The sequence below is a fragment of the Cornus florida genome, unplaced genomic scaffold, assembly GCF_030987335.1.
Source record: "Cornus florida cultivar Cherokee Brave unplaced genomic scaffold, ASM3098733v1 CherokeeBrave_3.0.0_Hap2_Chr08, whole genome shotgun sequence".
Lineage (NCBI taxonomy): Eukaryota > Viridiplantae > Streptophyta > Magnoliopsida > Cornales > Cornaceae > Cornus > Cornus florida.
In genome coordinates this window covers 86549360-86568466 of record NW_026775578.1, presented here as the reverse complement: position 1 = coordinate 86568466, position 19107 = coordinate 86549360, and the positions used below count along the sequence as shown (strand labels likewise).

At 36.3% G+C, this 19107-nt stretch overlaps 1 protein-coding gene across 1 annotated transcript; it reads right to left on the bottom strand.

The window, feature by feature from the left end:
• Positions 1-18114: 18114 nt before the first annotated feature.
• On the bottom strand, positions 18115-18743 carry LOC132268708 (protein S40-1-like). The gene has a single exon (XM_059769507.1). The coding sequence runs from the start codon at positions 18671-18673 to the stop codon at positions 18296-18298; it is 378 nt and encodes a 125-aa protein (XP_059625490.1). The 5' UTR covers positions 18674-18743; the 3' UTR covers positions 18115-18295.
• Between the last annotated feature and the right edge of the window lie 364 nt (positions 18744-19107).

Here is a 19107-nt window from a genome sequence, read left to right as displayed (position 1 = left end):
GTCGGAATTCAAATAGAGTGAATAGTGCACTCGAGGCAAATTAATTAATCAAATTAATTAATAATTACTAATTTTCAAAAGACCTCCAATTACTTTCAAATTCAACTATGTTGGAGAGCATGCAAAGCCCTAATTTAATATGCTAACACATATTGATTTTAAGCTAGTTAAGGCCATGTGAATTAATCTTTCACCTAAGATAAATATTAAATAAAATCTTTAATACTTATTCAAATGTTCCAATTTTAATACACGACAATGAGCATATCAAGGGGCAATATAAAATCATGCTACATGTTTAAACCAAGTCATGAGCAACCGGGAAAATTAGATCTCGTACAAGAAAAATAAATAATAAAATCTCTAAATTTTATATTTAATCATGCAAACAAGTAGTATAAGCATCACAAGCATGCTATATAATAAGAATTTAAACCTAAAACATCTTCTACCTCAATTTGAGATGAAAATCCCAAAGGCCCACCAAAATAAAAGTGCTCTGAATTCGACGATACCGAGAGGTTTTGTCGGGGACAACACCATGAACATAAACCCCATCAAAGCCCCATCAAAATAATAACTTGACCTCAAAACCAAACTCAAGAAATGGTCAAAACTGAATTCTAATAAGGGGGAAAGGTAGAGCACGGCGAGGGGAACAACAAACGTTAAGGCCGAAGACTTTCCATCAAAGAAAAGTGAACCAAAAGAGGAGAGAGAAGATGGCGGCACCCCTTGGGCTGCCATGGGAGCTCCAGGTCATGCATGAAGAGGGGAGAAGATGAAAAATGAAATATCTCACCCCCCTTTTATAGAAATCTCAAAAAGTGCCCCGAACGGGCCCCGCCGGGTCCGAAAAAGTAAAATTTGAGCAGACGCGCTGAAATGGCAAAACTTTGTGAACAAAAAAGATTTAAAATGATAAAATATGAACAACAAAAGAAACAGCGTCAAAAACCGAGTCTCGAGCAGAAAGTTATGCGCAAAACAAGTTTGGCAAAAACTAGGGCCAGAAACCCTGAAATTGGAAAACATCGACCAGGAGGAAATTCCAAGAGTACACAACTTGATGAAATATAAAAATGAATCCCGTACGAGGATCCAGGCTCAAAACAAGACATTTTGCAATAACTTTCATTAATTGCACAATGGCCCCTCCAAAAAGTGAAAACTGCACTTATGGCCCAGAATGAAAATATCTTCCAAAAATATTTTCTTAAAAAACCCTGAAATAAAATATCTTCAAAAGATATTTACGAAAAATACCCCAAGAAAAGAAAATAAGTTCAAAGAACTTTGCATCCATGCCCCCTATGGACACCGGGAGCAACCAGAGTACTTTCTTGCAAAAGTAAAGATACGTATTTCGTGGAAACCACTCAAGATGAAGATACATGAAGTCAAAAACCAACTCCGAGCATGAGAAGTGAGGTTGTTCCAAAAACTGACAAACGGAGATAAGACAAAATAGGGAAAAGGACGAAATAGCGCATAGTGTCGAAAAACGAAAAATGTGAAAATGACTCGGTCCTTAAAGGAAATTGTCAATCCATGGAAAAGAGTCTCAAGAACCAATTCTGAGCACTCGAGATGACACTAAGCGACATGAAACAGAGCTCAGAAAAGAAAATTAAACGAAAAAAATTCATTCGTAAAATTTCAGGAAAAAGGAAAGGAAGGCAAATGACCGGGTCGTTACAACATATTTCCCCTCATTAATTATGCATTGAATGTCTAGAATAGTGATGTTTAATGGTGACCTATAGACCCTAAGACCTCACTCTCTTGTTTTCTCTAAACTTCATTTAATTTGCTTATTCTACATTGAACTTGTTTAGTTTAATTTATAGTCTACTCAACCAAACACACCATCTTTTGATCACTCGACTTACTAACCCTATACATTGTTTCCCTTACAAGTACGCCTAAAAATCCCTTGGGACGATCCCTACTCACCCTAGCTATCTTTTTAGTTAGAGGTAGTAATGGTATTTATAAATTTAAAACTTGCCACACTATTTTATTTCAAATTTGGGTGCAACCGACGGCATCACACCAATCCATAAATGATGCGCACTCATTTGAACATCAAATACTTCCATAGACTTAAATAATAGAAATCGGATATAGACAAGATCCTATTATGCATCCACTATATGATTATAATCATAGAACCTTCTTTTAAATTGCTAAAGTACTGATAAACAATTTAAACTATCCACATCCATATAATTGACCGAACAGGAATTATAACAATTCATCAATTAACATCCATAGCACGATATAATGATAATCAGAAGTATATACCGAGCACATTATATGAAATTCCAAAAGTATTCTCATACTAGTCCAGTTTGTTTGCTAACATAAAACTAGCAATTAAAACCTACACAATCCTTGACGACATGCCAATTAATATTTAAATTTCATAACGTCCTTTTAATCCTCAACTATAAATCCTATGCCTGATATAATGACACTCATAAGTCTAAACAGAGTACAATATATGAAACCCCAAAAGTATTCTCATACTATTACATTTAGTTCGCTAAAACAAAACTAGCAACTAAAACTTCTACAACTCCCGACAGCATGCAATTTAATATCTAAAGTTCATGATGTCTATAACCATAACATGTAATACCCCCTAGTTTTAAAAGGATAAAATTAGAATTTCAATTATCTTTATTGTTTTTTTTTATGTGGCTAGTTGCTTAAATGTTTAATTGGTTTATTTGTTTTAAACTGTTAGTTTTGTATTTGAATTGCCTTATTTGGTTAAGTATATTTTAATTAAATTAATTGTATTTTTGGTTGCTATGCTTACTTTAATTGTATTATTAATTATTTTCTTGCATGGACGTAACTATTTAATTAAATTTAGTGTATGAATTATCTTTTAGGGTTTTAGTATTTTTATGGACTCGCCGACATAATTAATTAGGATTTACGTCTAGGGTTTTTATTGACTTAGGATTTGGAGTTAGTTATAAATATATAACTTATACGTCCCTAGGGTTTGATAACCCTATTCACGACACAGAGAAAATACAGAGAGTTAGGAGAGAATTGAACGAGAGAAAAACAGAACAAAACTTAGAAGGAGAACAGAGAGGGCCAAGGGAGAGTTGTGGTGGATTAAACCAAAACCATAGGAGGCTTGAAGGTGGTCAGTGGTTGCCGGAAATTAGGAAGACGACAACACAGTTTTGAGACCAAAGCTACAGGCAAGTTCTTCTACTTTCTCCTTCCCTTTGGCTTGTGTTCTGTGCACCTAGGTAGTCTCTAGGGTTAAATAAATTATAAACTAAAACTTACATGTTAATTGTATGTTATATTGATAATCTGTTTGGGTTGTAATCGAATCTATTACAGAATTCGTACACATCTGTTTTCAGTTTTGTTGGAAAAGCTTGTTAGTCCGGTTGTAATTTTAGACTCTAGGGAATTTGTTAAGTCTTAAATGGATCTTGCATGATTATTATATGTCAAATTTCATTATCGGTTCTCTGAGAAATTGGTCTGAAATAAATTCGTTCTTGTCTGTTCCAGTTTTGCTCTTCAAGCATGCTAGTAAATTGCTTAGTTAAACCTCTATATTTGATTTCAAATTGTTGTTCTAAAACCATTGGGAGTCTATTTTGGTATTAATAAGACCTTAGGATAAGTTTTAGAAATCAACTGAAGGGTGGACATAGGCCGGAGAAGAAGCAGAAGGACGAAAACGGAGCAAACGGGGACTGGAATCTCTCAAAGGAGGTGAGAGCCGGCTCCATGGAAGTGGGAGCCGGCTCCCACACTCATTGAGCCGGCTCTACATTCTTAGAGCCGGCTCCAGGCTCAAAAAAAAAGCCTGCTCTTGGAATTTAGAGCAGGCTCTTTCAAATAGTAGTTTTCTGAATTTTTTTCTACGCACTGTTTGGATACTGTTCGAGCATGGGAACGTTTCTGTTGACTCTGGGGTTTTACAAAGGGATTAGAAGGTTGGATTTGAGAGTTATTAAGTCCTTAAATTGAGTAAGCTTGACCTCTAAGTGAATGAAATTAACAGTGTGCTAATTTATCAATTGTGCGTACGGGTAACGGTTGGAAGGAAATTTATTGTCTAATTTTAATTTGACAATTTAAGGGGCTATAATATAGTTCTAAATTAAAGTTTAAATGTGTGATGGAGTCTTTTGAATAACAATTGGACTTGTAGCTTATTGGGGCTCTGTGCTAACAGATTAAACAGAATATCAATATACAACTTAGCACGCGGTTACCTGATGGAGAAAATTAAGTTGCTCAAATTAATCTAGCAATTTATGGGACTATAATGTGATTTAAAAACTTGTTTTTAATGCATGATAGAGTCATTGATATATTAGATGTGATATATGCATGCTATGGATGCTAGTTGTTGAACCTTTAAACCGTTTCCTGCAAATACATGGTTTAACTCTTGGATTTAAATTGCTGAAACTATAAATAGTCTTCTGTAATTATTTGGGATGGTTTTGGATTGTAAATTGCAATACTGTTATTTATAGGTTGTAATTTACATGGTTTGGATGTTAATTGTGGGATCTTAGATATTATCTTACAAGTAATTGGATTATGGTTTTCAACTGTAATTGCTGTAGTGTTGTATAAACTATTCTGCAATTACCTGGATTTTGGTTTTAGTTATTAAATTGTTGTACTGTTATTGATAGTCTGTAATTTTTACATGGTTTTGGATTTAATTTGCTGAATAAATATATTCTGTCAATTACATGGATATGGAGGATTGTATGCACCGGTATGGGACGGTGACATACTAGGGGACGGTTTAGCTCAAAACGCCTAAACCTAACCTAATGGATTAAAGGAATGGATTTAAAAATATTGAATCCTAATTGTGTTAAGTCAAATCAACTGCAACTAAGTTGAGTGGCTTCCTGGATTAATGGATGATAGTTAAGTCATATCAACTGAATAAGTTGATAGACTAACTAGCTTATTTATTGTATGTCAGTTCAATAAATATTTGAACTACATACCCTGGTTTTGGACGGACTTTATATATATGTTTATGGTACCACGAGATGAGCTTGAGCCTCAGACTCGTTGGTTAGGGTGCGTATATGCAGTTGATGCGTAGCTGGCTATAGTAGGTTGAGGTGTACCCTGTTAGGTCTAGGTACTCATCCCCACCTTTGGGTGCGTTTTCGCATGTTGCCTTCTATTCAGGTTGAGACCCCTACTGTAGTCCAGTGAATGTCCCTTAGTGTGGATATATATATATGTATGGACTAGATAGCTATTGTTGAGATATCTAGGGTGTATCTGCGTATCGAGTCACTGTTTGGATTGTAGTTAGAGAAGAATTTGCATGTGGGCCTGACCCACTCTTATTTTTACAGGTGTTTGTTAGTTCCAGACTTGGAGCTGGATCGTGCTGAGTAGATACAGTTATTTACTCCACCGATGACCAGGGTTTTATTTCATATTTTAGACTTGGGTTTCGTTTCCAATCTTTTGAGATTAGTGAGATATATTAGGGGTCCACTAGATGGATTCCCGAGTTGTAATAGAAATGGAGAAGTAGGATGTATCAGAATCATTCTTTGTTAATTAAATTTTATTCTGAGGTTTTTGGATTTTTATTCTAGTTTCTTTTCAGAAATTTATTTATTCTTGTTTTTCTTATTTGTATTCTGTGTTCGATTATTACTAATTGATTTGATATCCTCGGGTTATCGGGCGTGGGCCTGGCCAACCCGCATCCAGAAATTCGGGGGTATCACAGTTGGTATCAGAGCCTCACCCAGCCGGAAGAGTGCCGACGGGGACGTCGAGCCTCCAAGGGGGGTGGATAGTGATGACCTTGTGGGCGGGTGTGCCGTGGGCGGGTGCAAGAGACACTGTCAGGCTACCACACTGGCAAGCTACGGGTGCACAAGTCCCACATCGCCTGGGTAGAAGAAAGATGAAGTGCTTATATGTAAGTACATCATCTCCAATTAGTATGAGGCATTTTGGGGTGAAGCCCAAGAGCAAAACCGTGAGGGCTCAGGCCCAAAGCTGACAATATCATACCATGTGATGGAGTGGGTCATTACATATGGTATCAGAGCACTCCAGGTTCTAGTGTCCTTAGGAGTGTTTTCGTTATAAGACTTCCGCGTTGCGTCTCTTAAAACTTAGAGCCATGTTAGGATTCGTTGTACTCTTGTTACGGATCGTTAGGAGGAGTTGATGTCAATTGAATTCTGTAGATACAGAGTGGTTGACCCGAGAAGGATGATGGGGTTCAAGGCGAAAGCGATACGGACCCAAAGGAGTAACGAAAAAGGTTGTCGAGTTCTTTGCCAGAAGTAGAACTTAGGATCGAAGGTTAAGTTCCAAGGTTGGCATTACTTAGAAAGTATATGCCAAGGAAGGATTAAGGTGTCGGTGTTAGGTCACCGCTTATCGGGACCAACACAACTTTAGCTGTTCTCAAAAAGGAGACAATCGAAGAGTAGGATTCTGGAAAGGGTCCTAAGGGAGGAAATTTTAGTGTCTCCAAGAAAGGGGATGTTAAAGCTTGAAGATGAAGGATCGCATTGAGGTGATCTCATTCATCAGCAGTATGGTGAATGATACTAGTAGAATTGGTGTAGATCAATCTACATGTGGATAAATTTTTTTTGTCATCTCTCAGAGAGTCAATTGAAACAGTACTCTTCGGTTGGAAATCAGATAGAGTTCTCATTCGAACAAAGACATGATTTTATATCACATTCTGGAGCGAATGGGGATACAGGTTGTGACGTTCTATGGTACGTTGTAAAACCACGATAGACGATTTACATTCCGCGTATAAGGAGAATAAGGGGTAAGCCTTTGGTATTTGCTTAGGCAAAAGAATGTTGCTTTTAAGCTATGATTACAGATAGGTTTCAAGGTTGGATGATTACCAACGAAACTACGAAATGAACTTTTGCGACATAATTTGTGAACTTGAGTTCAAATGAGGTTTTCTTCTCTGGAATGGAGGATGTTTTAATTCGAAATTATATTTTGGTTGTTTTATTGCATTGTGTGTATTTATGTGTTTGATTTTGTTATTTTGTGTTGCATTTTACTACTATGTGTTTCATTTTGTTGTTACGTGTTTTATTTTTGTTAATTTGTCCGGATTGGGAGTATGGAGTGGTTGGGGACACAAGTATGTGATCAACCAATTATTATTTTGATGACATGGATAATAGCGTTATGTACGCTTTGATTTGTAAATAAATGGTCATATGATTGGGTAGAAACACAAACTCCTAGCCAATCTATTGGACTTGGATGTGCGTCAATAGGGTACATTAATTAGGATGGGATAGCTTAACTACCAATACAAGTCCAATAATTTACAATGATTAGTTGGATATATTCTACGCTAGGTAGGGATTTGTTTTTACAACACTATAAGAATGGTGGTTGTGAATGTCTTGGGGGATTCGTGAGGTTGTGGTAGGTAAAGATCACTGTAATACCACTATGGATCAGACGGAGGATTTCGGGCTATTAGGTACTTCTTGGGATGACGCCGACTAAGGATAGTGGACTGATTTAAGCTATATCAGTCTATTCGTAATTCAAATATTGTTTTACGAGGGTGTCATTTGGAGGGGTTGCTGGAATTGTACCTAGAGGAGGAACCAAAGTTTCTACACTACATAAAAATGTTGGAATTTTTTTTTTTTTTTTAGGGTCCTATTTTGCAACAATTAGTTGTTGCTTGACATTGATGACTATATGGAGGATGGGAAAAGTTTCATAAGCTTTTGAAGCAGGACAAGGAGTCAAATTAACACTATTTATATTATAAAGGTAGGGTGTCAAAGATAGGATGGTGAGACCGGTTAGCTATCATAAGGAAGCGGTACCCGGTGTGCGTGAAAAAGTTATACTGCATGGTTAGCTTTTGGCGATGCTCCAAATTAAGTATTGGGTGTAGACGGAAGCTGGTGGTACCAGACTAATGGTACTTTTGGAAGAAAGCTTTGGGAGGAAGATGCCAAGACTGAGGGTCACAACACTTAGTTCTTTTCTTCATTCAGGCAGATGATATGATGCACTCACGGTCTGCAGCAGTTTTGCGGGTCAGGAAGAAGGACAAAGTGGTTTTCTTCCAGTCTAATAAAATTAGATGGTCGAGATGGATCATTAGATATCACTAAGTCATTGCAGTCATTTTCTGTACTGAGGTGGAAATGCTAGAGCATCATTACATATTTAGTTGGGGAGTTGATTTCTAAATTAAATCAGCTCAAATCTTGTTTATTTCAAACTAGTGAACTATCAGTTCATATAAATAAAGGGGATTACAAGACGACTTCGATGCATCAATGTGGTGATTCGCACTTTGCGTTAAGTTCTGTTTGGTGGAAGGGAACATGGATGGGGACGCTCGCAACAACTGATAGGAGTTTTCGGTTAGTTATGACATTGGGAGTTGGGGTCTTAGTTTATATACTAATGACACTTGCTTTTACCAAGGAAATTAAGGGGGTCAAATTCAAATATCGGAGCTGACCCTGGAGGCGGTGTTACCTTACTTGGCTAGAGCTTAAGGTACTGGAGGGTTACTTTCTGTTAAGGTTGCCGGAGTGAGTGTGATGTAAATGTTCGTCACTTCTTTTCAATTGCACTCGAATGAATAAGGAACATCAGGACATTAAATGTCCGTTCTAGTGAACCGGTTTAGAAAGAGTTATGTGTATAACTATAAAATGAGTATCACCAGTTAGAAAGATAACCGGCGCTCATTGGAGACTTTTGCCACTGCCTAAATAAAAGTGGGAGTAAGACTAATCAGGAGTGGGTGGTTGGTCGAACTTGTCGATATCTATTGGAATTTTAATTCCATGCAGATTAAGAGTAGTGGATTGAGCGAGTTTTCTGCTAGACCTAATTCTCGTAATGTTCACTTTTGGACTTTGTATTAGTTCTACATTGCACTACTAATGGAGGTATAACCGTGCTACATATCTCTCAACGGAAGATTAGATCAAGAATGTATATTCGATCATAGAGGAGATACTTGGGATTGATATCCTAGGTTTTTATGGGAAGTTGGAAGTGTTTACTTCATTTCTCATCTTAATGGCACTAGGAGGTTTGCGTAGGAAGCAAGGTGTGTTGTCAGGGAAGGTCAGTTGTTAGGTATTAAATTTCTTTTTCATGGATAGTGTTACTAAAACACTAGGATGGATGCATAGACGTTTTACCAGTCTATGCTATGAAATTTGGAGGAATGTGGATCTTTACCCTGTATAAACAAATGTGGGTACAAATGAGTGGTTGCTAAATCCAACTTATATGTTGAATAATTTTTGTGTTTCCTTTATTTCGGACCCGTAAATTGTTCTTGGCAGTTTTGGAATTCAGTGGAGCTCTTACGCAACAGCAGCATCCACAATGGAACGATAATGAATTTTAATGAGAATAATTCAGGGTTTCGTGAATTCCGAGGACGGAATTCCGTTTGTTAGGGGGGGAGAATGTAATACCCCCTAGTTTTAAAAAGGATAAAATTGGAATTTCAATTATCTTTATTGTTTTTTTTATGTGGCTAGTTGCTTAAATGTTTAATTGGTTTATTTGTTTTAAACTGTTAGTTTTGTATTTGAATTGCCTTATTTGGTTAAGTATATTTTAATTAAATTAATTGTATTTTTGGTTGCTATGCTTACTTTAATTGTATTATTAATTATTTTCTTGCATGGACGTAACTATTTAATTAAATTTAGTGTATGAATTATCTTTTAGGGTTTTAGTATTTTTATGGACTTGCCGACATAATTAATTAGGATTTATGTCTAGGGTTTTTATTGACTTAGGATTTGGAGTTAGTTATAAATATATAACTTATACGTCCCTAGGGTTTGATAACCCTATTCACGACACAGTGAAAATACAGAGAGTTTGGAGAGAATTGAACGAGAGAAAAACAGAACAAAACTTAGAAGAAGAACAGAGAGGGCCAAGGGAGAGTTGTGGGGGATTAAACCAAAACCATAGGAGGCTTGAAGGTGGTCAGTGGTTGCCGGAAATTAGGAAGACGACAACACAGTTTTGAGACCAAAGCTACAGGCAAGTTCTTCTACTTTCTCCTTTCCTTTGGCTTATGTTCTGTGCACCTAGGTAGTCTCTAGGGTTAAATAAATTATAAACTAAAACTTACATGTTAATTGTATGTTATATTGATAATCTGTTTGGGTTGTAATCGAATCTATTACAGAATTCGTACACATCTGTTTTTAGTTTTGTTGGAAAAGCTTGTTAGTCTGGTTGTAATTTTAGACTCTAGGGAATTTGTTGAGTCTTAAATGGATCTTGCATGATTATTATATGTTAAATTTCATTATCGGTTCTCTGAGAAATTGGTCTGAAATAAATTCGTTCTTGTCTGTTCCAGTTTTGCTCTTTAAGCATGCTAGTAAATTGCTTAGTTAAATCTCTATATTTGATTTCAAATTGTTGTTCTAAAACCATTGGGAGTCTATTTTGGTATTAATAAGACCTTAGGATAAGTTTTAGAAATCAACTGAAGGGTGGACATAGGCCGGAGAAGAAGCAGAAGGACGAAAACGGAGCAAACGGGGACTGGAAGCTCTCAAAGGAGGTGAAAGCCGGCTCCATGGAAGTGGGAGCCGGCTCCCACACTCGTTGAGCCGGCTCTACATTCTTAGAGCCGGCTCCAGGCTCAAAAAAAGAGCCTGCTCTTGGAATTTAGAGCAGGCTCTTTCAAATAGTAGTTTTCTGAATTTTTTTCTACGAACTGTTTGGATACTGTTGGAGCATGGGAACGTTTCTGTTGACTCTGGGGTTTTACAGAGGGATTAGAAGGTTGGATTTGAGAGTTATTAAGTCCTTAAATTAGTAAGCTTGACCTCTAAGTGAATGAAATTAACAGTGTGCTAATTTAACAATTGTGTGTACGGGTAACGGTTGGAAGGAAATTTATTGTCTAATTTTAATTTGACAATTTAAGGGGCTATAATATAGTTCTAAATTAAAGTTTAAATGTGTGATGGAGTCTTTTGAATAACAATTAGACTTGTAGCTTATTGGGGCTCTGTGCTAACAGATTAAACAGAATATCAGTATACAACTTAGCACGCGGTTACCTGATGGAGAAAATTAAGTTGCTCAAATTAATCTAGCAATTTATGGGACTATAATGTGATTTAAAAACTTGTTTTTAATGCATGATAGAGTCATTGATATATTAGATGTGATATACGCTTGCTATGGATGCTAGTTGTTGAACCTTTAAACCGTTTCCTGCAAATACATGGTTTAACTCTTGGATTTAAATTGCTGAAACTATAAATAGTCTTCTGTAATTATTTGGGATGGTTTTGGATTGTAAATTGCTATACTGTTATTTATAGGTTGTAATTTACATGGTTTGGATGTTAATTGTGGGATCTTAGATATTATCTTACAAGTAATTGGATTATGGTTTTGAACTGTAATTGCTGTAGTGTTGTATAAACTATTCTGCAATTACATGGCTTTTGGTTTTAGTTATTAAATTGCTGTACTGTTATTGATAGTCTGTAATTTTTACATGGTTTTGGATTTAATTTGCTGAATAAATATATTCTGTCAATTACATTGATATGGAGGATTGTATGCACCGGTATGGGACGGTGACATACTAGGGGACGGTTTAGCTCAAAACGCCTAAACCTAACCTAATGGATTAAAGGAATGGATTTAAAAATATTAAATCCTAATTGTGTTAAGTCAAATCAACTGCAACTAAGTTGAGTGGCTTCCTGGATTAATGGATGATAGTTAAGTCATATCAACTGAATAAGTTGATAGACTAACTAGCTTATTTATTGTATGTCAATTCAATAAATATTTGAACTACATACCCTGGTTTTGGACGGACTTTATATATATGTTTATGGTACCACGAGATGAGCTTGAGCCTCAGACTCGTTGGTTAGGGTGCGTATATGCAGTGGATACGTAGCTGGCTATAGTAGGTTGAGGTGTACCCTGTTAGGTCTAGGTACTCATGCCCACCTTTGGGTGCGTTTTCGCATGTTGCCTTCTATTCAGGTTGAGACCCCTACTGTAGTCCAGTGAATGTCCCTTAGTGTGGATATATATATATGTATGGACTAGATAGCTATTGTTGAGATATCTAGGGTGTATCTGCGTATCGAGTCACTGTTTGGGTTGTAGTTAGAGAAGAATTTGCATGTGGGCCTGACCCACTCTTATTTTTACAGTTGTTTGTTAGTTCCAGACTTGGAGCTGGATCGTGCTGAGCAGATACAGTTATTCACTCCACCGATGACCAGGGTTTTATTTCATATTTTAGACTTAGGTTTCGTTTCCAATCTTTTGAGATCAGTGAGATATATTAGGGGTCCACTAGATGGATTCCCGAGTTGTAATAGAAATGGAGAAGTAGGATGTATCAGAATCATTCTTTGTTAATTAAATTTTATTCTGAGGTTTTTGGATTATTATTCTAGTTTCTTTTTAGAAATTTATTTATTCTTGTTTTTCTTATTTGTATTCTGTGTTCGATTATTGCTAATTGATTTGATATCCTCGGGTTATCGGGCGTGGGTCTGGCCAACCCGCATTCGGAAATTCGGGGGTATCACATAACATAAACCAAAATTTCTGGCCTTCATTAAATTATATATATCATTTATATAAAATCCCAAAAGTAACTTTCATACCAGTCCGTTTAAGTTGCTAAAGTAAACTAGCAATTAAATCTTCCTCCTTCCTTGACAGCATGCATATTAATTTTTTATATTCCATGATGTCCCTTACCATAGCATAAAACAATATTCCTGGGTCTTTAATAGGTTATTTACATCAATTAGAAACCCCCAGATTAAATTCCAAAATTTCATTTTAGCCCCCACAATCAGAAAACATCAAAAACATACCCCCGTAGGGGGTTCCAACAAGGGAGCCGGCTTCCCCTTCATGGGAGCTAGCTCTCACATCTTCAGAGACGGCTCTCTCATCAAGGGAGCCGGCTCCCTCCATTAGGGAGCCGGCTCTCTCCCTGAAAGCCCTCATCCATTTCCTCTGTTTGTCTTCTTCGCTTCCGGCGAAGTTCCAGTCGTCTGTCCCACTTTTGTTAAAGGTTTTAAGGTTCAATTAAGTCCTAACAATCCTAGAAACTCCTCTGTTTCAAATACGAATTGTTTGACAAAAATTTAAAACGTAATCAAAACAGTATATGCAAGAAAATCGATCTCAGTTAATTAAATATACAAACAGTTTACAGTCTGATATAACATGCATCAAATAACCGTTTTAAAGTTTGAATTAATTCCTGGAGACTATATAGCATGCACAGAACACAGGTTTAAGGGAAGGAGTTAGAATAAAACTTGCCTTCGGTTTCAGTTTTGAAACCTTAAACCACCGTCTCTGAATTTCAGCAAATCCCAAGACTGATCTCCACCTCTATTCATTGTTCTCCTCCTTTGTTGCCTCTTGGTTCCACCCACGAGCAACTCCCTTTCCTTATTCCTTGAGCCTCTTTGCTTCCTCTCAAGTTTCTCTCTCTTTTCCTCCTAAATCCTTCTCTATTATGTCGCTCTGCCTCACAGTACGTGAATAGGTCTCCAACCCTAGCAGACATAACCAAGAATATATATATACGGCTACACCCTAAGTCAGATTATACGGTATGTATATAAGCTTCCACTAAACCCTAATTCTAAACCCCAACTGAATTACAAGTCGGCGACCATAATTACATAAAAAATAAAACCCTACTACATACGACACATATAAATTACCAACCAATTTAGTCATACAAGCCATTTAAATAAAACAAGTCAATTAAAACACCAATTAATCAAATAATTAAATTAAATAACAATTAAACAATTAATTTAAAACAAATACACAATTAACCAATTGAGCAAATAAGCACTTAATTCAATAAAAATGCAATAAAATCCTTAATTAAAATACTGAGACTATCCTTTTAAAATTAGGGGTATTACACATCGACCAGTATCCATGAAGCATCGGTACTGATACATACCCTCTTAAAAGTATCCGTATTTCCTAGATGATTATAATTATTATCTTAAAATTACTTGAGATTATATTTAGTTGCTTAATTTATGCTTACGGAAGGCTGTGGGACGGTTTTGATAATGGCACTTTAGGTGGAACACATTTAAGATAGATACATTTTTACTATGCATACTCATATCTTGTCTTACTTGTTTTAAGTTTTTATTAGAAAAGAGAACAAGAAATAGATTTTTATTATTTGTATTTTTATCTTGTTATTACTCTCATTGTCTTTAAAATTTGTACTTATAAAATTAATAAGATTTATTTATTATCTTAAAATTACTTGAAATTGTATTTAGTTGCTTAATTAATTATGCATACCAAAAGACTCTGGATCACTCCTAACTTCAAAAGAGGGACAGATTTGATAATGGCACTTTGGGTAGAACAGTGGAACAATTTGAGATAATAACACTTTTTACCATACATACCTATGTACTTTTAACTTTTTTATTTGGAACCTACTATTTACACCTTATATTTCAACCAATGACTAGTTGACACGTGGCGAGTTTTACATAAGACTTACCATATGTCAATTCTGTTTACACCATAATTATCAGCTACTTTCTAGTGGAAGGATTGCCTTGGTCGATTCCAATGGAAGGTACTACGACGTTCCAGTGAAAATCACTATCTTCTAAAGACTTTGGCTAAAACCAATCCAAGGTGAACACATGTCTTAATAAAAAGACCACAACTATAACTATTTGCACCATAATCACCAGTCACTTTCCAATAGAAATTTGTTGTAGCCGATTCCAATGGAAGGGTGATATGCAAATGTGGGTGCAATCATAAAGTAACACATGGATTCATCTAAGAAAACAATTTGGTGAAGTAACCACCTTAGGACACATGGCAGCCAATGAAGTAAGTGGTTACATGCAAGTGGAAAGTCATAGGATACATGGCAGTCAAGGAAGTAAGCGGTTACATGTAAGTGGAAAGTCATGGGACACGTGGCAGCCAAGGAAGCGAGCGGTTACATACAAGTGAAAAGTCATGGGACACGTGGCAGCTAAGGAAGCGAACGGTTACATGCAACTGGAAAGTTATGGGACACGTGGCAGCCAAGGAAGCGAGCGGTTACATGCAAGTGGAAAGACATAGGACATGCTTACTACCATTACTAAATTCTATAAATAAGCATGTTATTGTTACGTAGAAGGCTTATTTAAACACACAACACAATTACAACAACATTTCAATACAATTTACCTTTTCATTGCAATTCACTTTCAATATGTTTAGCCTAAGTCCTGCACTTTACTTTACATTAGAATATTTTCATTCAAGTCAATTACTTTTAGAAGTAGTTCATTTCTCCTTAGCCAAATAGCAGTCCCAAAATCCTTTTTCAAAGGCAAAAAGAACCCAAAGGTGTTCATTCCAGACCTTTTCACAATCGCCTAGTCTTGCAATCTTCCATCTGGAATATTGTTTGGATCTCTCTTTGGAACTACAGCAATTCATGGCACGCCCATCCGATTCCATCGGAACCGACCATTTTTACAGTCCAAACATAGTGGCACGCTCGGTGGGACCACCGGTAAAAGATCTTTCTTATGGCATATCTAAGCTTTGAACATGAAGAATACTACCAAAAGATGGCCAAAGAACGTGAAGAGTACTACCGAATAAGGGCCAAAGAACGTGACGAGTACTACCTAGAGATGGCTAAAGAACGTGAAGAGTGCTACCAAAGGTACCGAAGGGTGGAAGAAAAATGTGAGCAATATTCCCCAGAATTCAAGAAAAATCTCCAAGAATGGAAAATGTGCCAATAACGTGTACAAACCCTTCCATGAGCTCAGCAACAACCACCACCTATAATGTCGATTCCACCACCAGTTCAAGTTCCACTTCAAGTGGAACCTTAAGTGCAAAACCTTCCACCAGCAGTAGCTCAACCACTTCCATCACAGGTGCAGATTCCACCTGTGGTGCAGAATCCTCCACCAGCAACAATCTAGCAACTTCAATTTCAGGTCCAACAAAATGTTCCACTTTCAAACATTCAACAACCTACAAAACACAACACTAATGTCACTTATGGCGTTTCCAATGGCATTTGAAATGCAACGCCCTCCAAGGAAACCTCGTGATCAAGGAATAAATGCAATCCGCCGGAGGAGTATTCTTCTAACAGACCCAAACCCAATTCCAGTGGTGTTTGGGGGGCATCTAATGGCCAACCTACTTAAAGGTTGGCCAGAAAATACAACCCAACTTGCTGACTTTTCCCAACAAGACTATGGCTTGGCCATGAGGAAGGTCAACAAACCTTTTCATAGGAAGCCGTTACCACTTCTTCCATTTGAAGAAGATTTTCCACAGTTAGATTTTCTTTCGCAAACGGCAAAAATTTTTCAATTGTTGTATATTCTTCCACTTGAAGAATATAAATGTTATAGTATTTTTCTTCCAATTTTGGAAAAATATGCTATTACTTTATTTGTCCCAAATTCACACCTTGTGATTTTTGGGGGACAAAACTTGGCTAATCAACTATGTATTTGGCCAGAAGATGTACAAATTCATCCTCCTCGTAAACTTCTAGACCCCGGGGGGCAACGAAATTTGACGTGGTACTTCAAATCCTTAAGCTCACAACTTTTGTCTTAGTTAATAAGCTGATTAAAGTTTTCAATCCAATGGTACATTCCGGTTGAAAAACCAACAAGAATATCATATGACAAATTCTCACTCACATCTAAAATTTGATATGCCTTACAACTCTTCAAAGAATATCAGGCCCATTAAATTTGGGAGGGGCAATGTTTACACCCTATATTTCAGCCAATGACTAGTTAACACGCGGCGAGTTTTACATAAGACTTGCCATATATCAATTCTGTTTACACCATAATTATCAGCTACTTTCCAGTGAAAGGATTGCCCTGGTCGATTCCAATGGAAGGTACTACGACATTCGAGTGGAAATCACTATCTTCTAAAGATTTTGGCTAAAAACCAATCCAAGGTGGACACGTGGCTTAATAAAAAGGCCACAACTATAACTATTTGCACCATAATCACCAGTCAATTTTATAAAAGCTGTAAAATCGTTAATTGAATTCCATTTAGTGGCTGGTAGGCTGTTAATAGAATGGATTTTGATCCGAATTTAATTAATAAGTTGGATATAGACTAAATATTTAATCTCATAATTCATTAATAATTTAAATTTGATAATTCATTAAATTAATAAATTCGATATGAGTTATGGTTAATTTGATTCGTTTATAACCCGCTCTGACCAACTATAATATATAATATGTTATACATATATATTTAGTAATTCAAATGGTATGTAATGGATAAAACATTAATAAAAAATGTTGTTTACTTAATGTTTTATCATGTACAGTATTAAAACTTATTTCGGCTTTATTTTTCTTTTCCCCTTCATCCTATGAATTTTCCCCTGTTATTATTTCTTTAACTAAGAAAAAAAATATCTAATTTTTCTCTCTTTTTGGTTCATATTTAACAAAAATTACACCCCTTGCCAAATTGGATTATCATATATTCCATAAATTACAAAATCAGAATTTAAATTCAGTGACAAATAATTCGTTGCTTAGAGGTAAGTTTTCTTCACATCCACATTGTTTCTCAATTTATTTTTATTTTTAAAAAAATGATAATCGAAGTGTAGTTGGATCCTAACATCATATTTACTGATTCGTCGTATCATCCAATACGTCACGTATTGTTGCATAAGCGACCATTTTTAAAGTTCAAAATGGGACGCGTATTGACACCGCTGCATCGGTTGTGACCCGTACTGAAGATATGCCGTGTTGCCCTAAAATGGACTTCAACAGAGTCTCTCAATTAAAATTTACATCATGTGTAAGCAATAACACATGGTATCCAAAACAGTAAAATATCTATCTGTATTATGCCGCTGCAGCACAATAACAAAACTATAAATTTAAAGAAAAATAAATGAAAGAATAAATAGAAACAAAATACAACTATACATATAATTCTATACAACTAAGTTAAGTCTAAATATATTCATGAAAAAAAATAAAAAAACAATTTAATTTCAAATTCCAATTTTGTTTTCTGTTACAACAAATGAGGGAAATCAGAGAGACTATGTATAAGATTATAAATAAAAAAAATCATGTAGAATGAACGGAAAACATTTTCCTTTCATGTCCCTTCCTTTGCTGGTTTGTGTGTCGAGGTGTCACGCTTCGAGGAAACCAGTCATCCTCAGAATTGAATTCCTCACTTGGCTCAAGTCCCTTCCTTTCAGAGTCCCCCCATTTCCGGTGCACACCGAGAACGCCATTTTCCCGGCGATTCTCCGGCCGAGGATGAGGTGAGGTGGAATCAGCTCTCCGTCATCGCCATCGAAGAAGTCCGATTCCACGCACTGAAACCACGAATTCCCAGCAAAAGCGTCAGGGATATTCACCGGAAGTGAATTCCTCTTCTTTTGCTTCTTTCTCTTGGGCTTGTTCTTACTCAGTTCACATGAATTCGAATCGAAGTTGTGCACATCGTTACTGCTTTCTGCATTTTCCGGGAAAATCACCTCGGATTCTTGGAATTCTTCTTCCATGGAAAATGGGAATGGAAAAAAGAAAGAGAGAATTAAATGGGGATGTTTGGAGATTGAGAATTAGAAGAAGGGAGGAAATGGAGAGGCATTTATGGGGAGAGAGGAATCTTAGTCGTAGTGAGTACACTTTGGATGTGTCGTCAGATGTCATCACTTGTGTGTCAGATGTCATCACTTGTGTGCGGTCCCCGCTAACTTGTTCGCTTAATTTTTCTCTCTCCAACTTACTCAATTGCCTGTACAGATGTCATCACTTATGTGTCAGATGTCATCACTTATGGCTCACGGTTTTCTTGTAGCTTGTGTTAATAGCAACGCATAATTATTGATTATTGAATTATATTATTATTATATTTACTTTTGACTTTTTTTGTCCTCTCGTTGTCTGTGTCATTTGCCTCATTCTTGTGCGTCTTTTTAACTTGTTCTTATTT

Excerpts from the sequence above, each read along its gene's own strand:
- LOC132268708 (XM_059769507.1), bottom strand. The coding sequence starts at position 18,673 with ATGGAAGAAGAATTCCAAGAATCCGAGGTGATTTTCCCGGAAAATGCA.